The sequence below is a fragment of the Eptesicus fuscus genome, chromosome 5 (assembly GCF_027574615.1).
Source record: "Eptesicus fuscus isolate TK198812 chromosome 5, DD_ASM_mEF_20220401, whole genome shotgun sequence".
In the NCBI taxonomy this organism is placed as follows: Eukaryota; Metazoa; Chordata; class Mammalia; order Chiroptera; family Vespertilionidae; genus Eptesicus; species Eptesicus fuscus.
Genome location: NC_072477.1, coordinates 94,320,418 through 94,347,994, shown reverse-complemented (window position 1 = coordinate 94,347,994; position 27,577 = coordinate 94,320,418). Strand labels below are relative to the sequence as shown.

At 40.7% G+C, this 27,577-nt stretch overlaps 1 protein-coding gene across 1 annotated transcript in view; it reads right to left on the bottom strand.

The window, feature by feature from the left end:
• The window catches only part of ITGA8 (integrin subunit alpha 8), a 204,212-nt gene that overhangs the window by 64,936 nt on the left and 111,699 nt on the right, over positions 1 to 27,577 (bottom strand). The window contains exons 14-20 of the mRNA XM_008150418.3: positions 13,540 to 13,585; positions 9,195 to 9,302; positions 4,485 to 4,540; positions 3,696 to 3,850; positions 2,074 to 2,211; positions 1,523 to 1,590; positions 13 to 160 (exon numbers count right to left, since the gene is read on the bottom strand). Of these exons, the coding sequence (XP_008148640.2) occupies positions 13 to 160; positions 1,523 to 1,590; positions 2,074 to 2,211; positions 3,696 to 3,850; positions 4,485 to 4,540; positions 9,195 to 9,302; positions 13,540 to 13,585 (719 nt within the window). The remainder of the gene's footprint in view (positions 1 to 12; positions 161 to 1,522; positions 1,591 to 2,073; positions 2,212 to 3,695; positions 3,851 to 4,484; positions 4,541 to 9,194; positions 9,303 to 13,539; positions 13,586 to 27,577) is intronic.

Below are 27,577 nucleotides of genomic sequence, written 5' to 3'. Positions count from 1 at the left end.
AGTAGGCATTACCTTGTTGCTGCGCTCAATCCCGACATAATCTGCCTCTTCTGGTATCATCACCAAGAGTTCTGCTTCATAGGCTCCTTCACCTTCATTTCTTGCATTGATTATGAGCATAACATGATTTTCATCTCCAACGATGACCTGATGCTTATCTCTAGAAATGCAGTTTAACAGGGATCATTAGATACTCGCTGGATTCATGGGTATTTTAGTTAAGGACTTACCAGAGAGGAAAGGACGAAAGATGTGGAAGTGCAAGACTGAGGCAAAAAGAAGATGGATGGCCATGTAGGCGAGTTGAGAAGAATCAAGAGAACCCGGTCTGGCTGGGAAGGACCGGAAAACATCCAATGATGTGCTGGTCAATGGTTAACAACCAGGTCTCAAAAAGCACACCCCACACCATTTGCAACATTTGCTGATTCCAGTGGTATGAATCCTCCCACTATGGTCAATGTCAAGCTACTGACATACTTAATAATTTGCCAGCAAAAATTCTAGAAAATTTAACACTTGGCTCACAAGCCAGAATGAGCAGCTTCTGCACATCCCTGGAAACACCCAGCAGGAAGTAAGATGAGCCATGGCGGGGGTGGGGGGGGGTGGGGGGGAAGAGAGAGATGCAGTTTAAAAACTCTGAGTGGGAGACGTGTAATGCAAAATGTACAATGAGAGGGAAGAAAGTAGCAGATAAAAGATCACAAATAGCTGATTAAGGATTGTGAAGTATTTTGAAGAAATTTAATTCACTCCAAACTTCAAATGGAACCAACATCTGGAAATGCCTATTTCACTTTTGACCCTGGCTAACTTGTGAAGTTTGGAGAAAGTCTCCTTGAGAGATATCAAGTGGATTCCAAACATTGGCAGTGAGACAGGTCCTGGGGGTGGGGGGTTGGGTGAAGGAGCATGAATTTGTTTTGTCCCATCATAGATAGCTCATATCTTCATTTCATTTCTTTACATATTATAATGCAACACAATTATGGGATGGTGACTCGCCACTACAGGCAACTGGGAAGTCCTCTGATTCTGATTGGATTTTGTGACACCTTCTGCTTTACTCCATAGAGTGCCATTCCATTTCCCCCCAGCAAATTAAAGTTGGTTTTGTGTTGACAATTTTGAGGATGCCTTTGAGTCATGGGGTGCTGCATAAAAAGTTTTGGCTAAGGTGTTGATGGAACCAGCCTGTCTCTGAATTCTTTGCCCACAGAACTGAGACAAGTAAATACAACCTGAATCACCCCATAGATGAATTTACTTTGAACAAAACCTTTTCTTTCACTTCTGCTGAAAGATGAAACAGCTCGTGCAAAACCTTAGGGTGGCCACTTGACACCAACGACCAAGAACTGACCCAAACCACAGGCTAACGCAAAGTGTAGCCACGCTCAAGACTTTCACGCAGTGTATTTTTTGTAGGAGTTGAAAGTGTATACTTTCTCCAGAAGAGCTTTAAGTAAACACCTGTATTCCATTAGATAAATGTACAAGTTTATTTATTTAAACTTACGGTCTGGCTGACAGCTTCAAGTCAGGAACGCACATGTTGTCGTCACCACAGTCCACCAGGATGTGAGCCTGTGTTGTGCAAGAACATATCAGGAATAATCTGGGAAAACCGGAATCACATCCTTTTTCTTGAAAATTATGAACGATTCCATAAATTAAAGCAAAGCTTTCGTTTCACTAGGCATGATTCTACCCAGCTAGAAGCCCCATGTTCAGCAGTGACCTCCCTATAGAGGCCAGTTTACATAATAGCCCGATTCCAATTCATTCTGAAATGTCTGTAAAGAATGTGAGTCTGGCAATGTTTTGAGAATTGCAGACTGTATTGCTTCCATTACAGCCACATTTTGAACATATTAAATCTTGGTTGCACAAGGGGATGGGTTTCTGAAAACACAACGATGCAGTGTTTCAGGAAACCTGTTAGAAAAATCTCCCAAATGTTATATATTTGTGGACAGGAATGAGACAAAAGGGACTACCTTCCATCTTAAGGTCACAGAAGCTATGCCCAGGGCCTGACTGAGAATACGAAGATCGTCAAGGACCTACCTGTTCAGTAACAACATTGTCCCTGTAGTGGTTCAATATTGGTCTCACTTCCAGGCCTTCTTTAAAGGTGGATTCATCCAAACTGTAATTCAAACTAATGTTGATTGGAGATAATTTATCTCGGAATTCAGTTTCATCCTGGGAAAAATAATGACAGAGTCAAGGAAGGCTCTGTGAATCAGCTGCAGGATGTTAGTCTGTGAAAGGCACTGGACTTAGCGAAAGTGAATAATGAAGTAATCATCACCATCATGAGCTTAAGCACTCACTGACTGTTAACACAGCTTAATTAATACGCGTTCAGAGATGATTCATTTAGAGCTGTGGCTTCATTGAAATATATGCTTCTAGAGGTAATCTTCAGGGTCTCCAGATCTTCAAAACTCACACAGGTTGGCTAAATTGCAAAGTTAAAAAATCGTCAACACAAAACCAACTTATATATGTAATAAATATTTAAAGTTTCACAAATTGGGATTTATATTTCCACGAGGTTGGCACAATCTATGAGTTCTGTTGGGCTCACAGGAAGAAAACATCTTGATTCTCTTCCTCTCTTATCATCTCTTTAAGCCCTCACTTGTATGAACTTCGAAACACTTTCAGCACATTTAAAGTTCCTTCAGAAAAAGAAACAGAACTCCCTCGAGGTGAGGAGGTGAGTGAGTAGCACCAAGCCCTGAGCACACGGACCGCCTTACTCCCTGTGGTGAACATGCCACCCTTCAATTGTGTGCCAGTCAAGGTCATAATGAGACTCCAGGGTCATGCGCCCAGCTTTCCAGACATGTTTGTAAACTCGGCCTTCACCAGATTTCCCCTCACTAAGTCCATTAAAGGAGGAGATGAAATAAGAAAGAAGCCGAAACCGGTTTGGCTCAGTGGATAGAGCGTCGACCTGCGGACTGAAAGGTCCCGGGTTCGATTCCGGTCAAGGGCATGTACCTTGGTTGCGGGCACATCCCCGGTAGGGGTTGTGCAAGAGGCAGCTGATCGATGTTTCTCTATCATCGATGTTCCTAACTTTCTATCCCTCACTCTTCCTCTCTGTAAAAAATCAATAAAATATAAAATATATATATATATATAAAAAAAGAATAATAACCTCACAACTGGTGAGAAGATGAAATAATTGTATGATAAATATTTTGGCTTTATAAATTTCACGGTAGGTTTGGAGCTATTGGTAAAAATCCACTGCTTTAAAAATATAATTATAAATGACTTTTAATAAAGGTTTTGAATGCCTAAATGTTTTCCTGAGTTGGCTCTTAAATGCATATTGATAAAATCTGGCTAAACATAGTCATGTAGGAGAAAAATTCAAATAAATTATGTTATTCTGCGGGGGAGGCAGTTACAAATGAAAACCACCTGAGTTAGTGCTATTATCAAGATTGTGAGCAAAACAAAAAGAAACCATGAGAATTAATAGCAACATATCATTGGGTTAGTGGAAGGAAGTGAGGCTCAAGACAGGAGTGTGCAGCCTTAAAATAAAGTTTCCTCCAATAAAATGAAAATGATGTGGACAAGGTTGATGGTTAAATGGAAAAAAAAAAAAGTGGTTGGAATGTGGTTCTGAATGTGAGAGGCCAGAAAGGTGATCCTGGAACACTTACTCGCAGGTAAACCATAAAGTCCTGGCATTGGTGGGATTTCTGCTGCTTTATCACGAGAGGGAAGATGAAATGTGACTGATGGTTGTCAAGGAAGAGCGTGCGTTTAATGGCGCCTTTTTGTTTCAGGGAATCTAACTGCACCTCGGCGGTCAGGCCTAAAGGAAAGAAATAAAGTAAATATAATCAGGAAAGAAAAAGTATTCGGTGAATGCAGTGCTTTAGCAGAGGTATGAGTTCCTAGTTCAACTTGCTTACTCAGAAAACATTTTTTTTTTCATAATTGGGATCAAAAACAATAGAGGAGCTGAGAAAAATTTTAGGAAATACTCCCCAAGCTAAAAAAAAAACTTTGTTTTTTACATAAATCATGTTTTTTTCATGAGGTTGGCAGAATCTATGAGTTCTGTTGGGCTCACAGGAAGAAAACATCTTGATTCTCTTCCTCTCTTATCATCTCTTTAAACCCTCACTTGCATGAATTTCAAAACACCTTCAGCACATTTAAAGTTCCTTCAGAAAAAGAAATAGAACTTCCACGAGGTGAGGAGGTGGGTGAGCAACACCAGCCCTGAGCCCAGGGAACACCCCCACACAATTATTTCTGTTTTTCTAGATAATATTAATACCAATTATTTGAGTAATGTTTATGAAGAAGGTTCCATATATACACTAGGAGTCTTGGTATTAACAAAGGACTCATTAAAAGTTCTATGAGGTCTGCACAGAGAAATGCTTATGGTTGACTTTTCTTAATATACTATAGGAGTAGAAAAAAGAAAACACTCTCACCTATTGTGTTTGGAATGCTCTGGCCTTCTACAGATGCACATACTCTTAAGGAAAAGCTATAGAAAATAACAGTCAATAATTTATTGGTTAATAAAGTTTTGAATCTGAAGTAGAACTCTTCCCTTAACTCACCCTAGATAGATGAATACACTGTTTTCCTCTATACTTCACTTATTATACACATACAACTAAAATATAAATATGCATATAAAATATACACATATCCTACCAGTTGGCCTCAACACTAATATAATTACGACTGGTGAGGTTATATGATTTAATCAGTGGATTGTTTAATCAATTGCTTGCTGCCTGTATTTAATAAATGAATATCTCCATGTGCCAGAGAGTGAAAAATTGAGCAGTACATCAGGAGAACAGCTAGTGGTAGAGCCTGGAGATGAGTAAGAACATGACCCCACTTGAAGAACCTGAAGAAATGTGGCGTGGTTGGTGCATTAGAGCAAGATGGGAAAGATTGGGAAGGAACAAGGCTCTGAAAGTCATGTGAAAGAACTTGGATTTAATCCTAAAAGGCATGGAAGCACCATGGTGTGATTAACCCACATCCTCACTCTGCTTGGAAGAAGAGGAAAACTCGTGGTAACTTGCTAGGGGTGGGGTACAATTAGAGGCAGATACACTAGGAGAGGGAATAGCGAGAGAAAGAACATAAGGAGTCTAGAGTGGCTGTGTCAAGCTAGGTAGGCACAATTATATGGCATATAAAGATGCTAAAAAGAGGGTATATGTGCAAAAGAGACACTTTATAGTTTTTCCTGAACATAATCCAGAGAGGTGTCTGCCACGGTTTGTAGGATGACCTGCACTTGGGCCTGTTCTGTGGCCGTGGAAGGAATAGGAAACAGCCGGTTGACTCTGCCTGCCTTGGCTGAATGGGCTCACCTCCCTCCTGACAAATGTCAAGCCCTGACAGCCAGGCTTTGAGATGGGGCTTTTTCACATTTCTAAGAAAGTGAAAATGTAAGAAAATACTTAAATATGATTTAATGACAGTTATAACATTTTTGCTAGTAAAATACATAGTATAATTAGAATATTTCTGCAGAACCCAAAAGGAATAAATAATCCCTAATCATACTTTAATTATGTGTCAGCTTCCTGTGTCAAACCTAATGAAAATGTGTCACATCTGGGATTCATCTATCTCCCGTGACCTCAGTCAATGTTTCCCTTCAGGGTAAATAATTTGCCATATGCCATTAAGCCAAGAGTTTCCTGAGATTTCTCCATTATTACAGCATTTTTACCACGTCCCCAGAGAGATCACAAATTCCAGCCCACTTCTACTTCAGTTAGATATATTCAGGGAAGAGGAATAGTTAATCGCATCTTTAAATTTCTTAGCACGTCTGCCTTTTAAAATTGGAGCTTCTTTCTGTGTCCAACTTTTTTGGAAGTCCTTGGTTATCAAAGAAAGCTGCAAACTATTATTAACTAGAGGCCTGGTGCATGAAAGTCATGCACTCAGGGGCGTGTCCCTCAGCCCAGTCTGTGCCCTCTAGCAGTCCAGGAGCCCTTGGGGGATGTCCAACTGCTGGCTTAGGCCCGCTTCCCACTTCACATCCTTAGTGCTGCCGTGGAGGTAGGAGAGGCTCCCGCCACCGCTGCTGCACTCGCCAGCCGTGAGCCCGGCTTCTGGCTGAGCAGCACTTCCACTGTGGGAGCGCAGTGACCACCAAGGGGCAGCTCCTGCATTGAGCCATTGAGCGTCTACCCTCTGCTAGTCAGTGTGCATCATAGCAATGAGTCTTTCCATTGTTCAGTCAATTTGCATATTAGCCTTTTATTATATAGGAATATTAATTGAGTTAATATTTCAAACTAGGATTTATGGTCATAGTCAATATGGTGCATTATAGCTTGAATAGGTCTGATAGGTACCAAAAAAACAATAAATCAACTTAGCACTCTCATTACATAAATTCAAAATGAAACTGTCTATAGTGCTTCTGATATATCAGAGGCAGGATGATCCACTACAAATTTTCTAACACTAGTCCTAACCCAATGTAGTAATGGTTGGAATAATGCTTCTGTGATACAACAGTGCCAATAGCCATGGGTGATGGAGAAAGAATGAGATAAATGAGGAACAGGATTTAAGTAGCAATTCATTTTTCAGTTTAACCAATTCAATCTTATTTCATTGATCGCAAACATAAGATTTTACATAAAGTTAGGCATATTTAAAGTTCTTTTCAGATTTGAAAAGTGAATAGTTGTAAACCTTTAAATTTATAATATGAAATATTTTTACTAAATAGTTTTAATTTTTCTGATTTGTTAACAATTAAGATTGAGCTGGCTTTATATTTTTATTTATAATTTAGAAATTCTAGTAGCAGATACTTTATAAAACTACACAGCTGTTTGAAAGTCACAGAAATTCACATCAATGGAAGTGAAGAACTATTTCTGAGTTAAAGTTTACTTAATAGTTTCAGATGTGCAATACAAGGTTATATTAAGTACAGACCAAAATTACAGAAAAGAAAATCAACAAATGTTTTTCAACAATTTTAGAAAGACTGACTAAATTCTTAGAAAAAATTTAAAAGGTATCAGAGAAACACATTCTAGACGGAACCAGTTATTAACTTTTCATCTTTTCATACTCTGAGCCACCATTCAACATTTTAAATATGAAAATGAAACATCTTTCAGAAAATGTATACAATAGAATAAAATAAATAATTATAAAGGCATATATTTTATATTTTCCCACATAACAAATTGCATTTTATCTTAATAATAATTTAATGCAACCAGGAAAATGGTTCATGGAAAGACATTTTCTTGTTACAAAATAATATTCTTTCCATTAAACCAAACAGATCTCATAATCTGTTAAAACTGCTTAAATTTTATAAAAATATTAAAAACCCTTAGAAAAATTATCTCTTTTGGAAAAAAAACACACACTTTATATCAGAGTGTGCCACACAGATATGCTTAAAAATTCAGCCTATACAGTCCATTCAGCCGTGAATGTAAACACACAGGACTATTGGGGGAAATACTGAGTTTCTAATACTCATGCCTATGTATCTGGCACAGCTCATTTCATGCTCATTTAATCGTTACAGGGTCAGGACTAGCAGGAGAATTATGGTTCCTGTGCCTGGGCCATATAGAGCATAGCTTGTCCAAGTTCCATCACATATTTTCTCAGATCAGGTTTTCATTATATTTTATGGTTTGAAACCCTTTTAAAATGTGCTCTGGGCATTTCCCAGCTACTTTCTAAAGCTGATTAAGGAGCGGACAGGCCTCCAAGAATGGGGCGCTCCCAGCAAAGGATGTTTTTCAAAGAATTCTTCAGGGTCCTCCTCACCCCCACCCTCCACCCTCCACCCTCAAAGGCTTTGACTTCAGAATGAATTCCTACCCAAAGGCCATCACCAGCATGCCAAAATTGGCTGGAAATACTGTAACTTCTTTGGGTCAAGACTGCATTCTGACATTCTCAGGAACCAAACATACTGAATGAGACCACATCTCTGGAAAAGGAGGGCAAATCTCAAACACACCAAATATTGGTTGATTTTTCAGAGGATGGACCTTGTTGGCATTGCCCAGTAGGACAGACCTTGACCCTAAGGACCTACATATTAAAAACAAAGCGGCATTTTCTCCGGCTGTGTGACAATCAAGTCCCATTTTGTAGTCCCTTTGGAAAGCTGGATAACTGGCAAGATTCAAAAACAGCACTTTCAGAACTTGGATAAGCCATACTCTATATGGCCCAGGCGCAGGAACCACAATTTTCCTACTATTCCTGATGATGAGATCTTGGCCACAAAAAATATACCGTAGTTTAGGACACAAAAATCACTATTTTTATAATGTTTGCCTTCTGTCTTAACGGTATATGCTAAATTAGAAAACTGACATCTGTTTTCAGCATAGGAAACCAAGTAATTTAACCCAAGCTTGGCTTTTAAAGGAGAAAAAGGACATTATATATATGTCTGAAAAGTGGTATCCATACTATATGCAAATGTAAAAGTCGAGGTATTTTATTATCTTTTCAGTTTGGTTAATGTTTCTTTTAAAATGCCAAGAATCTGAAAGAGCGCTCCAAGATTTGTTTCATTGGGATCATTCCCAAATGTTTTTATACTGTTGACCTTGGAATAGGTGGGGATCAGGGTTGCTCACCCCCATGCTGTTTAACTTTTGACTCTACAGTTGGACCTTCACATCTGCAGATGCAACCAACCACTTATGGAAACTGTTTTTAGATCCGTAGTTGGGAATCTGTGGTTGGGGATGCATCATCCGTGGGTAGTTGAATCTGAAGATGTGAAACCTGCAGTTATAAAAGGCCAACTGTATTTATTTAAAACAAATCTGCTTATAAGTGGACCTGCACAGTTCAAACCTGTACTTCTCATCTCACCTGGAGCCTGTAGGCTGGAGAAGTCACCTTCAGGTGATAAACTGACAGCAAAGGATCAGGATCATGTCATAGATCTTGGCTTTTGTTTTAAAGACTACTGCTTGCTACTCCTATTTGGTGCACAGACCTGCAGCATCAGCACCTCCTGGAGTTTTGTTTTAAAGAAATGCAGAGTCTCAGGCCTGTCCAGACGAATGGACCCAGAAGCTGCACCTTCACAAAACCCATCAATCCAATTTAATTCCTTCACAAAATCCCTGCGTGATTTGAATGGACTAACTCACCAGGCCACAGAAGTCATAAACGCTGGAATCTGGCAAGTTTTATTTTCCAGGTTGATTATCACCGGGTGCAGCAGAAGCTGGGCATCCACCGTCACCACTGGTCTCGCTCTGCAGAGAGAAAACACAAGATGTAAATGAGCTCTGGGAGCCATAGGCAGAAGCCCACCCCACTTCCAGAGGCCACCGCCAACATCCCTGCTTTTGTGTCCAGAATTTGCCTCACTGCTTCAGCAAGGTGGGCACCAGACGCAACTAATGGCATCTGGGAGCCAGCGGACACAAATAAAGGATGTCCTGGCCCCAGCAAGGAAAACCGCCTTCCACACCTGCTTTGTTTATGGAGTGGGTTCTAGCATTTTGGCAAGGTTGTTATGAAATACTGCTCTGGCATCTGCCACTATATCTATATCCACCTTACTGGCTGACTATTTTTTAGTTTGATCAAATTTTCTAGCCATGCTTTACAGATTTAACTTCATATAGAGCAGTGGTTCTCCTGACTGTATAATATAAGCATCCAGGAGCTTTAAAACAGGTAATATGCCCCTTCCTTCCCCCGCCCCTCAGCCCCCCCACCCCTCCCCCACCCCCCCCCCCACACACACACAGGCAAATCACTAGGGTCACTGGGTCAGGATCAGGCACTAGAAGGTTAAAAAACCTTCCAGGTGATTCTACTGTGCCGCCAAGTTCGAGGAGAGGGGCTAATATAAACTCAATTAAAGTCATAACCAGATGAGAATGTAAGTCATAGGGGAAGGGAACAGGACACTTTTTAACCCTTGGTTCCAAGTCTTCAGATGACCACATGAGCTGCTGCATCGCATGCGTTTTTCTCTGACAGGTCGGAGGCTGTGCCTTGGGCAGAGTATTATTTAGGACACTACTTTATTTATTTATTTTAAATTCTTTATTGATTAAGGTATCACATATTTGTCCTCATCCCCCCATTCCCAGCTCACACTCCTCCCCACACATGCCCCCACCCCCCTGTTGTCCTTACTTTAAACAATTTCAGGATTACAATGATGGGGTCCACTGAACTTTTCCTAAACTCTGTTACCTTGTTTATCTGTACACTGTTATATAATTTTGCTTTCAACATATATTTTTGGTCTTTTTTTGTTAATCTTCACATGAGGATATTTTTTTCCATTGCTTTTCAGAGAGAGTGGAAGCAAGAGAGGAATGGAGGGAGAGAGAGAGAGAGAGAGACATCAATGTGAGAGAGACACATTGCCTGGTTGCCTCCCACACACACCCCAACCAGAAGTCAGAGAGTAAACCTGAAACCCAGACATGTGCCCTTGACTTGGAATTGAACCCACCACCCTTTGGTGTGAGAGCTGCTTTAACCACTGAGAAATACCAGCCAGGGCTGTTTTTAATATTGCGTTGTTAGCTCCAGTTCTTGGGAAAGTAGATGATAAGACAGGATGAGACATGCAAGACATTTAGGGGGCAAACATAATGAGAAAAAACCGGGAGAGAGTGGAGGAGGCTGGGAGCCAGTGGCCAGACTGTGATGCGGGCTGATCGCTGTGAAGAAGCGAGGGAAGAAAGGGTATCCAAGTAAGGAGGTTTAGCCCGGGCACGGGGAGCCAAGGCTGGGTCAGAGGAGCTCCACATCTCCCAGGGATGGGCCTGAGTTTCTATCCCTGCTGTGCCCAGTGATTGGCTGGGAGCTCCTGACCTTGGCGAATGCGGTGGTGGATTCGGAGCATAGCGCCTGCCTGCCAGTCAGTTTCTCTCCATAAGCTCTGCTGAGTGCTTCCTCGTGGCCACAACAAACACAGCCTCATCGTCTGGTGCTTTGAGCAGTTCACTCATCTAATTGTCTGTAACCTGAAGTGTGGAGTGGCTGGCATAAACTGGCCCTGAGGGTGTTGGGGTTGGTGAAGAAAATCTTGCCTGCTGAGGAAACCTAACCTTAGACTCTTTCTAGGAATTGAGCTAGGTTAGCAGTAGGTGCCTAGGACACCTGGAGCAGCTCTCTGCCTCTGTCTTTGATATCCTGACCTAGTGTCTCCTATTCCCATATACTTTATTTTTTAACAAGAAAAAGCATCTAAAAATGTTGAGCACCAATTGTCTACCAGTTACTATTCTTGTACTTTGCATGCAGATTCCCATTTAATGCTTTTGACAAAAATAGACTTATAAAGTAAATATTGTTATCCCCATTTTATGGATGAAAAATGAGAGGCTCAGGAAGATGGGAACTTGGCCAGTATTACAAATTGTGGGTGTGTGGGAATGGCCAGGTTTTTGAAGCCTGACCCATCTATCACATTTGAACGGATGTTCAATGCTTGTTATTGGAGGCTACGAATTCCTGATATTTTCTATTCCCTAATTTAGTGTCCTCACTTTTCTTTAGAGGACATGGTTACATTCTCCCACCACACATTCCTTTTCTATCAGCACATTTTAATGCATTTATAAAGCCAAGGGACGCATGTAAATATAGTAACAACAAAAAATGTTTCACTTTATAAGTGCTACTGAGATTCTTATTTTTTAAATCCTCGCCTGAGGATAGGTTTCCACTGATTTGCGAGAGAGAGGAAGAAGAAACATCAAACATCAATGTGAGAGAGAAACATCGATTGGTTGCCTCCCCTGTGTACTCTGATGGGTGATTGAACCCACAACCCGGGCATGTGCCCTGACCAGGAATCGAACCTGCCATCTTTTGATGTATGGTGCAATGCTCCAACCAACTGAGCAATACCAGCCAGGACTCATATACTAACTTTATGTTAGTAGGGGCTGGAAGTCTTGTCATGAGGTATGAGAATAAAAAGATAGAGGGATAAATGAACAAAAAAATGAGAGCAAAAATGTCTCCGAATTTTAAATAGAGCATCTAAATGTTCTCCAAAATAAATAGTTAGGATATACTCTTTAAGACAAAACCTATAACATAAAGGACGTGCATTTGAAACAATTAGAAATACATCCTTTAGTGGATGGAAAAAGGAAATGTGGAGTATATACACTGAGTGGCCAGACTATTATGACCACCCCATCAGTACTTCGTTGGGCCACCTTTTGCCTTCAATACTGCGGTGATTCTTCTTGGCATTGACTCCACGAGATGTTGAAAGGTGATGTGAGGAATCTGACACCATGCCTGATGAATAGCACTGTCCAGTTCTGTGAGATTTGATGGTTGTGGAACCAGCTACCTGATGGCTCTTTTAACTTCGTCCCACAAATGCTCAATTGGATTGAGAGCTGGTGATTGTGGGGGCCACCTAAGCAAGGTAAAGTCTCCCTCATGTTCTTGAAACCACTCCTGCACAATACGAGCACCGTGGCATGGCGCATTGTCTTGTTGGAAGAAGCCATCTCCATTGGGATACACCATCAACATGATAGGATGAACTTGATCATCAATGATACTTAGGTATGTTGTGCTATTCAGACGTTGTTCTACATGAATTAAAAGGCACAAATCATGCCAGGAAAACATGCCCCAAACCATAACACTGCCCCCACCAGCTTGAAGGGTTGTACTCATGCATGTGGGGTGCATGCTTTCATGCTGTTTCCGCCAAATTCTCACTCTGCCATCTGCATGATGCAACTGGAAATGTGATTCATCAGACCACATGACTTTTTTCCAATGCTCGACTGTCCAATCCTTGTGTTCCTGTGCGAATTGGAGACGCTTTATCTTGGTAACTGCAGACAGCAAAGGTGTTCGAACAGGCCTTCGGCTTCCATATCCCATACAATGCAGTGTACGGCTAATTTGCCTACAAATGTCAGGTGGTCATAATAATCTGGCCACTCAGTGTATACAATAAAATATTATTCAGCCACAAAAAGGGAAATCTTGCCATTGCAACAACACGGAAGGACCTTGAATGCATTATGATAAGTGAAAAAAATCAGATATAGAAAAATACCATATGACTTCATTTATATGTGGAATCTATAAAAAAAAAAATAAGAAAAAACGAACATAGATATAGAGAACAGATAGATGGATGCCAGAGGTAGCAGGGGTTGTGTGGGGCAGGGAAAAATGGGTAAAGGTGGTCAAAAGTACAGACTTCCAGTTATAAGATTAAATAAGATCTGCAATGTACGGTGACTATAGTTAATAATACTGTATGTATACTTGAAAGTTGCTAAGAGGGTAGATCTTAGCAATTCTCATCACAAGCAAAAGAAATTTGTTACTATGTGTGGTGATAAATGGTAACTAGACTTATTATGATCATGTCACAATATATACAAATATTAAATCATTATGTACACCTGAAACTAAGATAATGTTACATGTCAATTATATCTCAATTTAAAAAACATTTGCATATCGCCAACCACATACCTGTAAACAGCTACTTTTCCTGTTCCGAATGCACCCACAATTAAATCTAAAAAAGACAAAAACACATGCACAAATTTTATAGAAACAATTAATCTAAGCTTATCATCATAAATAGCATGGAGAGCGTCCTGAAATGCCAATTGTAAGATGAGAGTCACAGAAATAAGCATAGCAAATTCTAGAAAGCTGGCCTTCCTCATCACATTTTAGAAAGGATATTGGAACTTCACTGTAATTGTTCAATATGACACATGAACCAGTAGATTTAAAACCCTTCTGGACTCAGGAGGGCCAGCTTTCTAGAAATGCTTAAGAAACTCATCATAACACTACCTCTCCCATCCTCCAGATTTAAGGCACATATCCTTAAGGAAAGCAAAAGGGGAGAAGCATGTGTATAGTGTCTACTGAATAACAGGCTCTTAAGTAGGGTGTTCCTAAAAAGTGTATACACACACTTTGAGTAATTATAAAGGTAGTGCTTATTAAAATACATTTCATTTTCAAAATTAAGCTATCAGCTGTTACATTTTTGGGGACACCCTGTATATTGTTTTATTATTCCCCTACCAGCAACAACCCTATGAGGTAAGTAGTATTACCAATGAAGTGGACATTTGGACTGTCATCTTGACACAACCGTTTGCTCTTATATACTAAAATTAAAAGTATATAAAAATATATACTTTTGGTAAAGTGATCAGTAGTATATAAGATAATTAGCATATCATTATAATGATCTCAAATAATGACAACAATGATAATAACACATATTGAACACCTACTATAGGCTAGAGAATTTTCCAAAATATTTACCCTGATTCCTTAGAAAGAAGTTAGGAAGTCTCTATTATTAGCACAACTTTGCCGATGAGTGCATTGGAGTTTAAGGAGGCTCACCTATAAGCTCACACAACTCTGGCAGAGGTAGAGCTGGGGGACAGCAGTCCTAGATGATCTGAGGGGCAATGCTCACAGTGATCTCAGCGATTGGCTAATATACAGGAATAACCCTGTTTTTCTTATTCTAATTTATAATGGTTATTCTTGGTGGATGTAGTCAAACAAAAATAAAAATGAGAATGGATAAATGTGTGGAATGAAGTTTAAATGTAGAGGTGAGAACTGGATGTGGTAGAAATAGTGGCCGCAGAAGAAAACTTGCAATAGTCGAAACTATAATTGGTTAATTCTAGTAGAACTGAAGTAAAAATGAAAAAAAAAAAAGAAGAGGGGGACTATATTTGACCACTGCATACGGAAAAGCAATCAAGGAATTAAATCGGATTGATGGAGTTTGCACAGGAAAATGATTTGTAGTCATATTCCCTCAACACTCATTTTTCCGGAGCATAGAATGGTGTCAGACTCAAGCAACTATGATTCTCTACTGGACGCTTCCCTTGGCTGTGCCAAGATGGATAGGAATTGGAAAGTAACGAGGAGCTAATGGCTCCACCCTACGAGGCAAACAGTATTACCAATGAAGTGGGACATTACTTCTTTACCCCTCAGGAGGGATGACTCTGAGCATTCCCTGTCCCCCAGATTTCCCCAGCTAGATAGAGCCCTAGTTGCCCACGGTGTCAACCTTTTTATAATAATCTTTTATTATATCCTTCCTTTCCACATCTCTCTTCCCTACTCCCTTAGCAATGTTTTCTTTGGATTATTTTTCAAATTGCTTCTTTTTTAATCCTTGTCTTAAAGTCTACTCTGGAAGAAGCCAACCTAAGACAATAATCCTTGTTTAAAATGTTCTGTGTGTTGTTGTTTTTAATGGCCTTGAACATCTTCAGGGTTAAAACAATGGTCAGAATGTCTCTTGTTTTATCAACACAGAATCCAATTCAGGTAATAGCCCATGACTAGATTCCAAATCTCCATATTTCAAGAGATGTGGGCGCTAATGTTCAAATAAGTCAAATTAAGGTGATCTAAGGACCTTTCTGTATCTGTGAGATTAAAGAACACATTAAGAAAAGGGCTACAACTTGCCCAACAATAGTTCATGGAATAAAATATTCTTTTCTAAGGGTTCAAATCTTTGAAGCCAGAGCCAAAGTTTCTAAGTCTATAATTTTTAAAAATCTTATCAGAACTGCAACGTTTTAAAAATTTTCTGTTATATTAATTTCTTCCAGTGTATCAGTGCCTTTCTCTTTACTATGTCAGAGAAAAAAGAGCTACTGACTTGAAGAAACCTGAACTGTTCTTCCTGTGTGATCATGGGCTCCAATATTTAGACAAGTGCAACACAGGTGGCCCTTGGCCGGATCCATATCTGTTGACGTGATACCAGACAGGAGAGTTCCATTATGAAAACTCATCAAGAGGAATTATGTGCTTTTTTTGGTTCCAAATAAGTATATACCAAGATTAGACATTTTATAAATAGCATGAATTATAAGAACAGACTCTCTGGAAATGGCAAAGAAAACAGGACTGTAAGCTCATCCAGGGCAGGACTATTTCTTCAGGCTTGCATATCACAAAGTCTTTATAGAATGGTATGGGTTGAGATAAAATGATCTTTGCATCCACAGTACCAGTTACAGAGCCAAATTCAGAGCAGGGGTTTATAAATTTCTATGAAATAGGGGGATAAGTAGTAATGAGACAATATCCTAAAGATGAGAAAGATGAAGGAATAAGACAGTTATTAAGACAGGCTAATGTAAACCATAGCTAAATTCTGTTGTATTTTTGCATGTGCACTTGTAGGTATCAGGAAACACACACACACAAACACACACACACACACACACACACACACACACACACACACACGCGGTCCAGATTCTAGAAAATTCTAGAAAGTAATATAGTGGCTGCATCATGATTAGATTGTCATTATAGATGAAAGTTGACAAACACCCTCCTAATGGTCATGAGCAAGGAGGCCTTTTTCTTTAGGAATGTTCGTTCCAGTGCCTTAGGGTGGGAATTTTCCTATTCTGGAAAAATAAAATAACTGGCAAAATAGGCCACAATTTTCTTCATGAGAATGTGGCCACAGTCATTCCTAAGCCAAGAAAATAAGTATCTACCACAAAAGTATGTTTGTCTTTTGAGACACCACGTTGGTATTGTGCCTGCTGGAAAAGGCTAGGAGCATTTATGCTCAGAACCTTAAAGTTCTCAGATCTCCCTAGGGGAGGATGATTGATCTGCTGATCTGTGTTCATCACCAGTTTGTCCTTCCAAAATAGGTGATTTGTTTTGATAAGTAGTATGTACTTTCTGTATATATGTATTTAATGTGCTATATGTATGTTCCATATACATATATTTATAATTGTGTATATAAACAGGGTGGGGCAAAAGTAGGTTTATAGTTCTTGTATTATTACTTATTACAATAATTAATAAGTAATAATACAAGAATAAACTGTGTTTCCTGTTCTCACAACTGTAAGCCTACTTTTGCTCCATCTTGCATGTATGCACACATATATGTGTACGTACACACATAAACACACATTTTTTTGGTTCAAATGAATTGTTTTATTTCCATCTTTAACACCAGCAGAGGGGTCCAAAACACACTCACTGTGGTACATGGATGTAGTTTTAATGTAACAAAGAAATATTTGAACTATGAACAATAAAAAAAGAAATTAATAAAAAAAGAAATATTTGAACTATGTACATTGAGGAAGGGAAAGGAATTTCTTTTCATATCAAACTTTTCTTATTTTGTGGTTTCTGAATAGTAGACACTAAACAAACTTGCCCTCCAATTTAACTCAGTATGAAGTAATACAACTTTTATGATCAACCATTTGTCTTTAAGCATAAAGACATATACACATATACACACAAACACCTACACAATTTATTTTTAATCTTGCAGAATTCTGTCATGTTCAGGAATTTAATGGTAGTCAGAAAACAAAGAAATTTTGGTACTGATATTCAGATTCATAACTCTGCAAACTTTCTCCTTCACTTTGAGACAACAGGCCTTATACCATTACCTAATGCTTACTTTCTTATAGAAATTTCTTGAAGGCAGATTCTAAAAACAAACACATTCAAATGGTGCCTTTCTTTAAACAAAGATATTTACCCATTTTTTTTTCTTGAAGAAAAACTGGCAACCAAAATTGGTTCTTCCCCCTTAATCAAAAACTGTTCTCAGAATACTGAAGTCCTTTTTTAGCACCTCGCATAGCCTGAGAAACACAGTTTATTTTCCTTTTGGCTTTTGATGGAACAACTGAGTACTTTTAAGGACACAAAAAGAGGACATTAGCATGAACGCAGGATCAGCTGACTAGAAAAAATAACCCTAAAAATGAGAGGTCATAGGAGATGTATAACACCTCCATTTTGTATTTCATTTCTACAAAATTGTTATTTTTAAATGAGGAAGAAGAAAAAAGCCGAGCTTTTAAAGTGGTAGTTGGAGTACAGGGTCAGATTTCATTAAACTATGAAGAAAAATTTGGAGTTCTATTTGAAAACATCAGCCTTGTTTTGAGTGTAGATTTGATGTTTGGGTTGTGGGCAGGGTGCAGGGAAGAGGGAATAAAGACTTCCTAGGAGAAGGGGAGCAGATGGAGGGAAAGCCAGAATGAGGAGCAGTGACAGTATTAAAGAATCACCCAGTGTTGTTTCCTGGAAATCACCATGTCCCTTGAGTGCCTACATTTCACAGTCACAGGCCTTCTTACTCTCTCATCTTGTTGAGAAATACAGGGGTGGGCAAAAGTAGGCTTACAGTTGTAAGCATGTGAAACAGTTTATTCTTGTATTATTATTTATTAACTAGGGGCCCGGTGCATGAAATTCTTGCACCGGGGGGTGGGTCCCTCAGCCTGGCCTGTGCCCTCTCGCAGTCCGGGACCCTCGCTCCTTACTACCCGCCTGCTCGCTGCTCCTTAACACTCAGCTCGCCACTCCTTAGTGCTGCCCCGGAGGCAGGAGTGGCTCGTGTCAACGCCACTGTGCTCGCCAGCTGTGAGCCCGGCTTCTGGCTGAGTGGTGCTCCCCTGTGGGAGCTCACTGACCACCAGGGGTCAGCTCCTGCATTGAGTGTCTGCTCCTTGGTGGTCAGTGCGCATCATAGCGATTGGTCGTTCTGGTGGTTCTGCCGTAATGGTCGCTTAGGCTTTTATATATAGACTAGTGGCCCAGTACACAAAATTTGTGCACATTAACAGGGAATTAATTAGAGGAAATATTTTAATATTGCTATTTGCCCTTTCTCTATAATAGAAGTGTCACAGATGAAAGAAAATTAATAAAATGTATATAAAAATCTCCCTCCTGTCAGAGTCTGGGGCACGCTAAAGGACCTAGAGTCAAGTCGCCACCCACCACCCGCACGTGCTTCGAAAATGCAAGAGACACAGATCCAGCCAGCCCCACCCCCATTGGGTGAGACCGAGACCTGGCCAGCCCCACCCCTGTCAAGCCCCTCTGGGCAGGGGACACAGCCTCAGGTCCCCTGGCCTGGCACCAGGTTGGGGGCACAATCTCAGGTCCCCTGTCAAGCCCTGCTTGGCAGGGAGGGAGCATGGCCTGAGGTTCCCCAGCCCAGTGCCAGGGGAGGGGGTATGGCCTGAGGTCCCTAGGCCTCACACTGGGGCGGGGGGCATAACATGAGGTCTCCCAGCCCAGCACCATGGTGGGGGGCATGGTCTGAAGGTCCCCGTCAAGCCCTGCTGGATGGGGGCTGTGGCCTGAGGTCCCTCGCCCAGGCCAGGCGCCATGCAGCCTCAGGTCACTGCTATCCGGTCGTGACATTACGGAGTCCTGGCTAATTTGCATATTCTGCTATTATATAGAGACATGATTATATTGTTTTCCATACAAACAACTGTAAACTTACTTTTGCCAATCCCTATATATTAATGCTAAAGTCTGTTGCTGAAAATGCCATTAGGGACCACCATATTTATTTTGGAATTTTAAAAACTAATATTTTAAAATAATTATGGATAATGAGAATTTCCATGAAGAACCTCCAAATATATGAGAAACATGAGAATGTAAATTTAATAATTGTATGAAAAGATTATGATTAATAAAAAAGAAAGGCTTCCTTAAACATGATCAAAAAATGTAGAGGTCACAAAGAAATTTTAAAGTTTAAACTTTGGCAAAAAAATCCAAGCAAATGAGCAAAAAAGAAATTGTAAAAAATGTGTATAATGTATACTAGAGGCCTGGTGCACAAAATTCGTGCACTGGGGGGGTTGTCCCTTAGCCCAGCCTTCACCCTTTCCAATCTGGGACCCCTCGGACATCCCTCTCACAATCCGGGAATGCTGGCTCCTAACCACTCACCTGCCTGACTGCCTGATTGCCCCTAACCACTCTCCCTGCCAGCCTGATAGCCCTCTAACTGCTCCCCTGCTGGCCTGATTGACACCTAACTGCTCCCCTGCCAACTCGATCACCCCCAACTGCCCTCCCCTGCAGGCCTGGTGGCCCCCAACTCCCCTCGCCTGCTGACCATTTTTTGACAATGTGGGGATAGCCATCTTGTGATGACATGGGGGTGGCCATCTTGTGACGAGAGGGTGTGAGGGTCAATTTGCATATTACCTCTTTATTATATAGGATGCCTCATCAAACGTGAATATTTTTCAACTAGATGCCAGGTGAATGAAATTTATGCACTGAGGGGGGGTCCCTCAGCCTGGCCTGCACCCTCTCGCAGTGCAGGAGCCCTGGGGGATGTCCAACTGACACCTGTGGGAGCACACTGACCACCAGGGGGCAGCTCCTGCATTGAGCATCTGCCCCCTGGTGCTCAGTGTGCATCATCGTGCCCAGTCGTTCTGCTGAGTGGTCGATTTGCATATTAGCCTTTTATTACATAGGATGTTTACAAGAATGTCTGGCATCTAAAAAATAAACATTAATTATTATTATCAATCCTAATCTATAATAATAAAATCATAATATGCTAATTAGACCAGACAAAGTGGGGCTGTGAGGGAAGCGTGGGTCCCGGGTGCCAGAGGGAAGCCAGTGCTGGCACCTGGGGGAAGGATAGCCTATTCTTGCATGAATTTTGTGCAACAGGCCTCTAGTTCATAATAAAAATTCATAGATTAATAATAAAATGATAAGCATTCTAATTCAAAGACAACAAATAAATTCACATAAAATAAATAGCTATGATCAATAAATATATGAAAAGATCTTCAACCTCATTAGTCATAAGAAATACAAACAAAAGGAACATGTGGCTATCACTTTTGACCTTTCAAATTGGAAAAGATACAAAGATTAGTACTAGGCACTGTTGGATAGAGAGCCAAGGACCAAGAATTCATACACTTTGTTTGTGTGAGTATGAATTTGAACAATTCTTTAAAGAAATAGAACCAAAAAAATCATCAGATTTGTATGGAACCACAAAATACCCCTGAATAGCCAAAGCAATCATAAGAAAAAGGAACAAAGCTGGAGGTATTATGCTACCTGACTTCAAAGTATACTACAGAGCTATGATAATCAAAGCAGCATGGTATTAGCATAAAAACAGACACATAGATCAATGGAACAGAATTAAGATCCCAGCTATAAAACCACATGTATATGGGCAGTTAATTTTCAACAAAGAAGCCAGGAACATACAATGGAGTAAAGAAAGCCTCTTCAATAAATGGTGCTGGGAAAGCTAGAAAGCAACATGCAAACAAATGAAACTGGATTACAATTTGTCTCCATGTATAAAAATTAATTTAAAAATGGCTCAAAGACCTAAATATAAGACCTGAAACAATAAGTTACATAGAAGAAAGCATAGGTACTAAACTTATGTACCTTGGTTGTAGAGACCATTTTATGAACTTGACTCCAAAGGCAAGGGAAGTAAAGGTAAAACTAAATTAATGAGATTATCCTATGTAATAAAGAGCTAATATGCTAATTAGACCAAACTTCGGAACAACCTTCCGGAACCACCAGTGGGCGGGGGGGCGGGGCCATAGGGCCATGAGGCAGCCGGGGCTTCAAGGGCCTAGCCTTGCACGAATTTCATGCATTGGGCCTCTAGCCAAACTAAAAAGCTTCTGCACAGCCAAAGAAACTGACAACAAAACAAAGAAGCAACTGACTGAATGGGAGATGTTATTTGCAAACAATAGCTTTGATAATTGTTTAATATCCAAAATACATAAAGAACTAATAAACTCAACACCAAACAAACAACCCAATTAAAAAATTGGCAAAGGGCCTGAACAGACACCTCCCCCAAGAAGACATACAAACAGCCAACAAGTATATAAAAAGATGTTCAACCTCACTAGCAATTAGGGAAATGCAATTCAAAACTACAATGAGATAACTACCTCACACCTGTTAGAATGGCTATTATCAACAAGACAAGTACTAACACATGTTAGAGAGGTTGTGGAGAAAAGGGAACCCTCATTCACTGCTGAATGTAGACTGGTACAGCCACTATGGAAAACAGTCTAGCAATCCCTCAAAAAATTAAGAATAGAGTTACCATATGACCCAGCAATCCTTCTTCTGGTTATACACCCTAAAAACTTGAAAACATGTATTGGCAAATATATATGCACCCCTACATTCATTGCAGCATTATACACAGTGGCCAAGACATGGAGATAATCAAGGTGTCCTTCAAAAGGAGATCTGATAAAGAAGATGTGGTACATATAAACAATGGAATACTACTCAGTCATAAGAAAGAATGAAATACTGCCATTTGTGACAACATGGATGGACCTTGAGAATATTACACTAAGTGAAATAAACCAGGCAGAAAAAGCTAACAACCATATGATTTCACTCATATGTGGGATATAAACTGAAATTTTGGACACAAACAGCGATATGATGGTTGCCAGAGAGAAGGGAGTAGGTGGGTGGGAGATGGAGAGCTAACATGTGGTGACAGAAGACGATTTGACTTTGGGTGGTGGGCACACAGTGCAATATACAGATCTGGTGACATAGATATACATCCCAATAAATTTAATAAAATAAATAAACAAACAAACAAACCTTATCAACAGAGTAGAACAGTCCCATCACCCAACAATGTCCCCCATGCTCCCATGCCACTTTTACTGAAGCCCAGCACTCCACCGAGCCTCTACATCTACTAATCTGGAAAATGTCATGTAAACGGAGGCCTACAGCACATAGCCTTTTAGTTATGGCTCTTTTCACTCAGCTTAATGCATTTGTGCTGCATCTGTGATGTATGTGTCAGAAGTTTGTTCCTTTTTATTGCTTAATAGTATTCCATGGTGTGGCTGGCCCACAGTCTGTTTATCTGGCTAAGGGACAAAAGTTGTTTCCAATTTTTGGAAAGTCACTATAAACATCTGTTTACAGGTTTTTGTGATTTTGATATGTAAATTGTCTTTTGTTGAATCTCTCTAACATCTTTGAAGCCCTCTTTTCAATGATATGTTTTTATTTCAAGTGGAAAATTACTGAATAGAGGGCAGAAAATTAGGAATTCTAAATCTCAGTTCCCTTTGCCACTGGCTTCCTAATGATTCTGGACAAGTGGCCATTCATTGTCAAATCTCTGGTGAAGTCCTCAGGGCTCTCCAGATGAGAGAGCCAAGCGTCCAGTAGAATTGAATGGGGTCCCACGACTGCATTCTCTGCTCTTATTTACAATCCAGGCCTCTCCTTTGCCTCTTGAGCCAGCTTTGCTCCTGCAGAGTTTGGCTCTTCTCTTTTCTCCACGGTGGGATAGCCACTTTCTGGCTCTATCCCTGGCTTAACCAGACCTGGACATCGGCCTGCTCACCTCCAAGACTCAGCTGCCTGAGCACGTGGCCCGCAAATTTCTGGCTCCTGTCTTGGCACCGTTTGTGCTCACAGCTCATCGCATTTCTTCTAGGCACTTCTCATTCAGGCTCCATCTCTGCTAAGCCCCTTCCCGTGTGAATGAGGATTGTCAAGTATAGTTGTTTACCTGGACCCACCCATGGTCTGCTCACTTTCGTACAAGGATCGTGGTAAGAGAAATAGTGGGATTAAAGATAATATGTAAAATTATGGGGTTAAAGATGGTGTGTAAATATGGCAATGTTGACCTGCAAGTGGGTTATGAAGTTGGCTTAAGTGTTTGGCACTGGAAAAAGAGTTCATGTCTGTGGGAAGCAGGCATTTAGACAAGTCTCTTCAACAAATCTCCAGAGTTTGGCAAATGTGTTCAGCTAAAAATAGACCGAGGCAGCCTGTCTTCCTTGCGTTTTTATTGCAACATGCAAAATATTACTGAGAGGAAGGTTATGAGTTGAGGAAGAAATGTTTGAAAAAAAAATGCATGATTTTATCCCAAAAAGTAATAATCCTAACAATCTGTCTGAAATGCTTCCAAATGAACTCTGAAGAAAAACATTTATGCGTTGGAACATGGTATTAGGTTGCAACATTCTAACTTACTCAGGGTTTATTTTTCTTTAAAAAAATAAGAGTGAAATATCAAACAATGAGTCTGACTTAAGTGTTTTTTATACATTATTAGCATCCTGTGGCTGCAACGGTCACTTTTCCCTGTCCTACAGCCTGATGCTCACTTGTTGCAGTCCTTATCACTCTAAGGCATTTCACTTTGCCCTAGTCGTGGCCATAATTACAATATGTGTGCTGTCCAACCAGTTGCTCAAAGTCCTGGAGAAAAATGTGTTTCTCTAAGACCAGTCCGATTTGAAAGTGTCTGTCTATTGGGGATGACTGCACAGAAGATACCAGAAAAGCCTGGGATCTCACAAGACACTCCCCTTACATCCAGGCTGACAGATAAAATCCTAAAACCCTATGGTTAAAACCTCGTGGGACTTTATGAGTTTGCTAAGTGTTATGGACTGAATGTACACTGAAGCCCTAACCTCCCAGTACCTCCGAATGTGACTATTTGGATTAGGACTTTAAAGAGGTAATTCAGTTAAAATTAGGGTGGACTCTGATCTAATCTGACTGGTGTCCCCATGAGAAGAGGAGATTAGGACACAGACACACACAGAAGGAAGACCATGGGAAGACACTGGAGAAGACAGTCATCTACAAGCCAGGGAGAGAGGCCTCAGAAGAAACCAACCCAGCCCACTCCTTGATCTTGGATTTGTAGCCTCCAGAACTGTGAGGAAATAAGTTTCTGTTGTTTGAGCCAGCCAGTGTGTGGTGCTTAATTATGGCAGCCCCAGCAAGATAAAGATGATCCTCAAATAATGCCATTTTGTTCAACGTCATTTCATTGGAGCGTTGATGAGATGCCATAAGAACTAGACTCTTGTCTGTGTCCGTTAGCCTGTGGTAAAACTGCTTCTGCTACCCTTCACTGCAGTTCCAAGAATTTATTGAAGACATTATGTAAGGACATACTGAACAAATGTATAGAGTTTCAAGGGAGGTAGGAGAGGAAGGGAAGACATTTATGCAGTGGTTCCCTACTCTGGGCACCCTCACTCAGCAGCTCCTTGAACACCCACCATGAGCCAAGTCCTGTCCTAGCTGCAGTGAACAGACACATCCCTGCCCTCAGTCAACTCTCCCAGGAACCTTGTTAACAATGCAGACCAGCACCCACTGAGTCTGCTAATTCCCAGTGGGTGCCACCCACTTCCCTGGGTCACTTCTATCCTGATGAGAATAGGATATTAGATCCTTCCTCACTGCACATTTGAGAAAAGGAAATAAACAGTGTAAGCTTCTGTAGCTGGTGTGGAGGTCCCTTGGGACAGAAGGAAGAGGAAGCCAGGGATGAGAGGGGCTAAGCTTCACCTACGCCACAAGCTAGACTGAGGGCTGCTCTGTTGGTAGGGTTGGTAGTTTTTAAGAAAGCAGCTATTAATAATGTTTCACAGGAAAATGTCGGTAAGAAAATACAAAATTATGGTCACGTAGAAAGAAGAGCACGCATGAGCAGTGTTTGCAAATAGAAAGGACTGAAGAGAATTCTGCTGCCGTCAGTTATTTTGAAAATCTCTCCTTCCTCATCTCCTAGGTAGGAAGATTTAGGCATAAACTACTCAAGTCACTGCCTTAAGGCACAGGCCTAGGTGTGCTGCAAAAAGCCTGGACTACAGCATTAGAAATTGCCCCCAGTCTCTCCCACACCCATTCGGTGGGCTGTATTAAGAAATAACAACATTGGACTTTGCAGAGTGACTTAGAGTTTGCACATCACCTTCCCAGCAATCCTGAGGGTACAGGATGGTCTGATGACCTTCTTTTTATGGCTGGAGAAGCTAAGGTTCAGAGATGTGAGTAGTATGTCCAAGGCTACAGGGCTGGTAAATGATGGGTGAAGAAATGAGAACATGGGCCCCCTGACTCCCAGTTGGGTGCTGTTTCTATCATGCTGGCTACTGGTTCTCCTGGTCTAGCAGTTTGAATAGCAACTGGCATTTAATTGTCCAGTGAATACAGAGCTAGGATCAAGGTTCTGCTTGTCAAAAATGAGTGCACCACCTTGAGTGGTGCCTCCCATGATCCCAGGAGAGGATGTACAAGTTTATTTTATCTCTACTTACATTTGCAATCTTTGTCTGCACACAAATACAATAGTTTACTAGGTTTATAGAGTTGAAAGATGGTGGCCAGGTAAAGAGACAGGAGAGCAACGGTTTATATGGTAAGATATGTGGCCGTGAAAAACCTAATTAATTAATTAATTCAATCATTTAGTCTTATTCATTCAACAAATATTTAGTAGGTGCCTCAGTGTCGGCCATTGCTTTGGGTACTAGGGATCTCACAGTGAGCAAAACCAAAGCCAGTGCTTGCCATCCACTAATAAAATGTCCGGTCTAATGGGGAAAAAGAGACATTTATCAAATGTATCATTTTAATCTGAGATTTTAGAGGAAGGACAACAGTCAGGGAAAGCTTCCGGAGGAAACAACATTTGACCTGAGTTCCTAAATGGGAAGTGAACTCTGGGAAAACATCCAGGGTGTGCAAAGACGGAAGGGAAGCTTCAAGTGAATTACACTAAAATATGGCTTTTAAATTGTGTATTAATAAATTAAAATGACTTATAGAAAGAACATGCAGTGAGAAGTCAGAAATAATGTGGAGGCTCCAAAACAGGAACTTACACCAACTCCTCCATATCCTCCCCTCCCTTGGGGCAAGGCAGCCCGTTTTTATTAACTATATCTTTACAAGCAGGATCAAATATAAATGATATCCCGCCAAATTTACTGGTACCTTGGGTTTCAGAAAGGAGCCAGCTTCTAGGAATGAGTGTTTGGAAGGTAGTGAGTACAAACTTAAACCGACTGACTTCCAGTTTCTGGTCCAGCATGTACGAAGCTTGGAAATCGTCACTCTATCCTAACAAGTAAAAAGCTGAACAAACTGTAAAATCAACAACTCTTAGATCCATAAGAGAAGTGAGGTCACAAGGCTAACTGCTGCTCCCTAAATTGAAGACACTGACAGGCAAATACAGAGAATCACACTGAGCAAAGCGGCAATCTCCATGGGAACCAGTGCTGGTGGGGATCTAGACTATAATTGGTGAATACTGCTACAGGCTCAATGTGGACAACTTTGAGTTAAAAACTCCAGGGGGATCAAGTCACCAGGGATGGGGGACATTCTTTTGTGAGTTTATCTCCTAGATACCTACCAGGTTCTCATAGTGAATATCAGAAAAATTCCCTGGCAGGTGGAGCAGAAAAGGAACTATTTTGAAATATTCCAGAGCGCTGTGTTCTTTTCAACAAGGTCTGCCCTCAGGAGAAACTATTCAAACAGAGCTTAACTGACCTGGAGAAGGGAAATACCCAACTCCAGCCCATTCTAGCCATCCCACCCCATCCAGGGTTTGAGCAGGGTTACTGAGAAGCACATGTGAAGTTCACCGTCTGGAGGACAGGTTCACTAAGGACTGAGACCTAACCGAGGGCTCTAAAACACTTCCCCTCCCCCAATGCCTGCAACCACATCACCCAAGCCTAATTACAGCAGTTCCTTTCACCTAGTACATCATGTCTGGCTATCAAAAAATGTTACAAGACAAACACATAAATAAACCTAGACACAGACATTACAACCTTTACAAAAATAATTG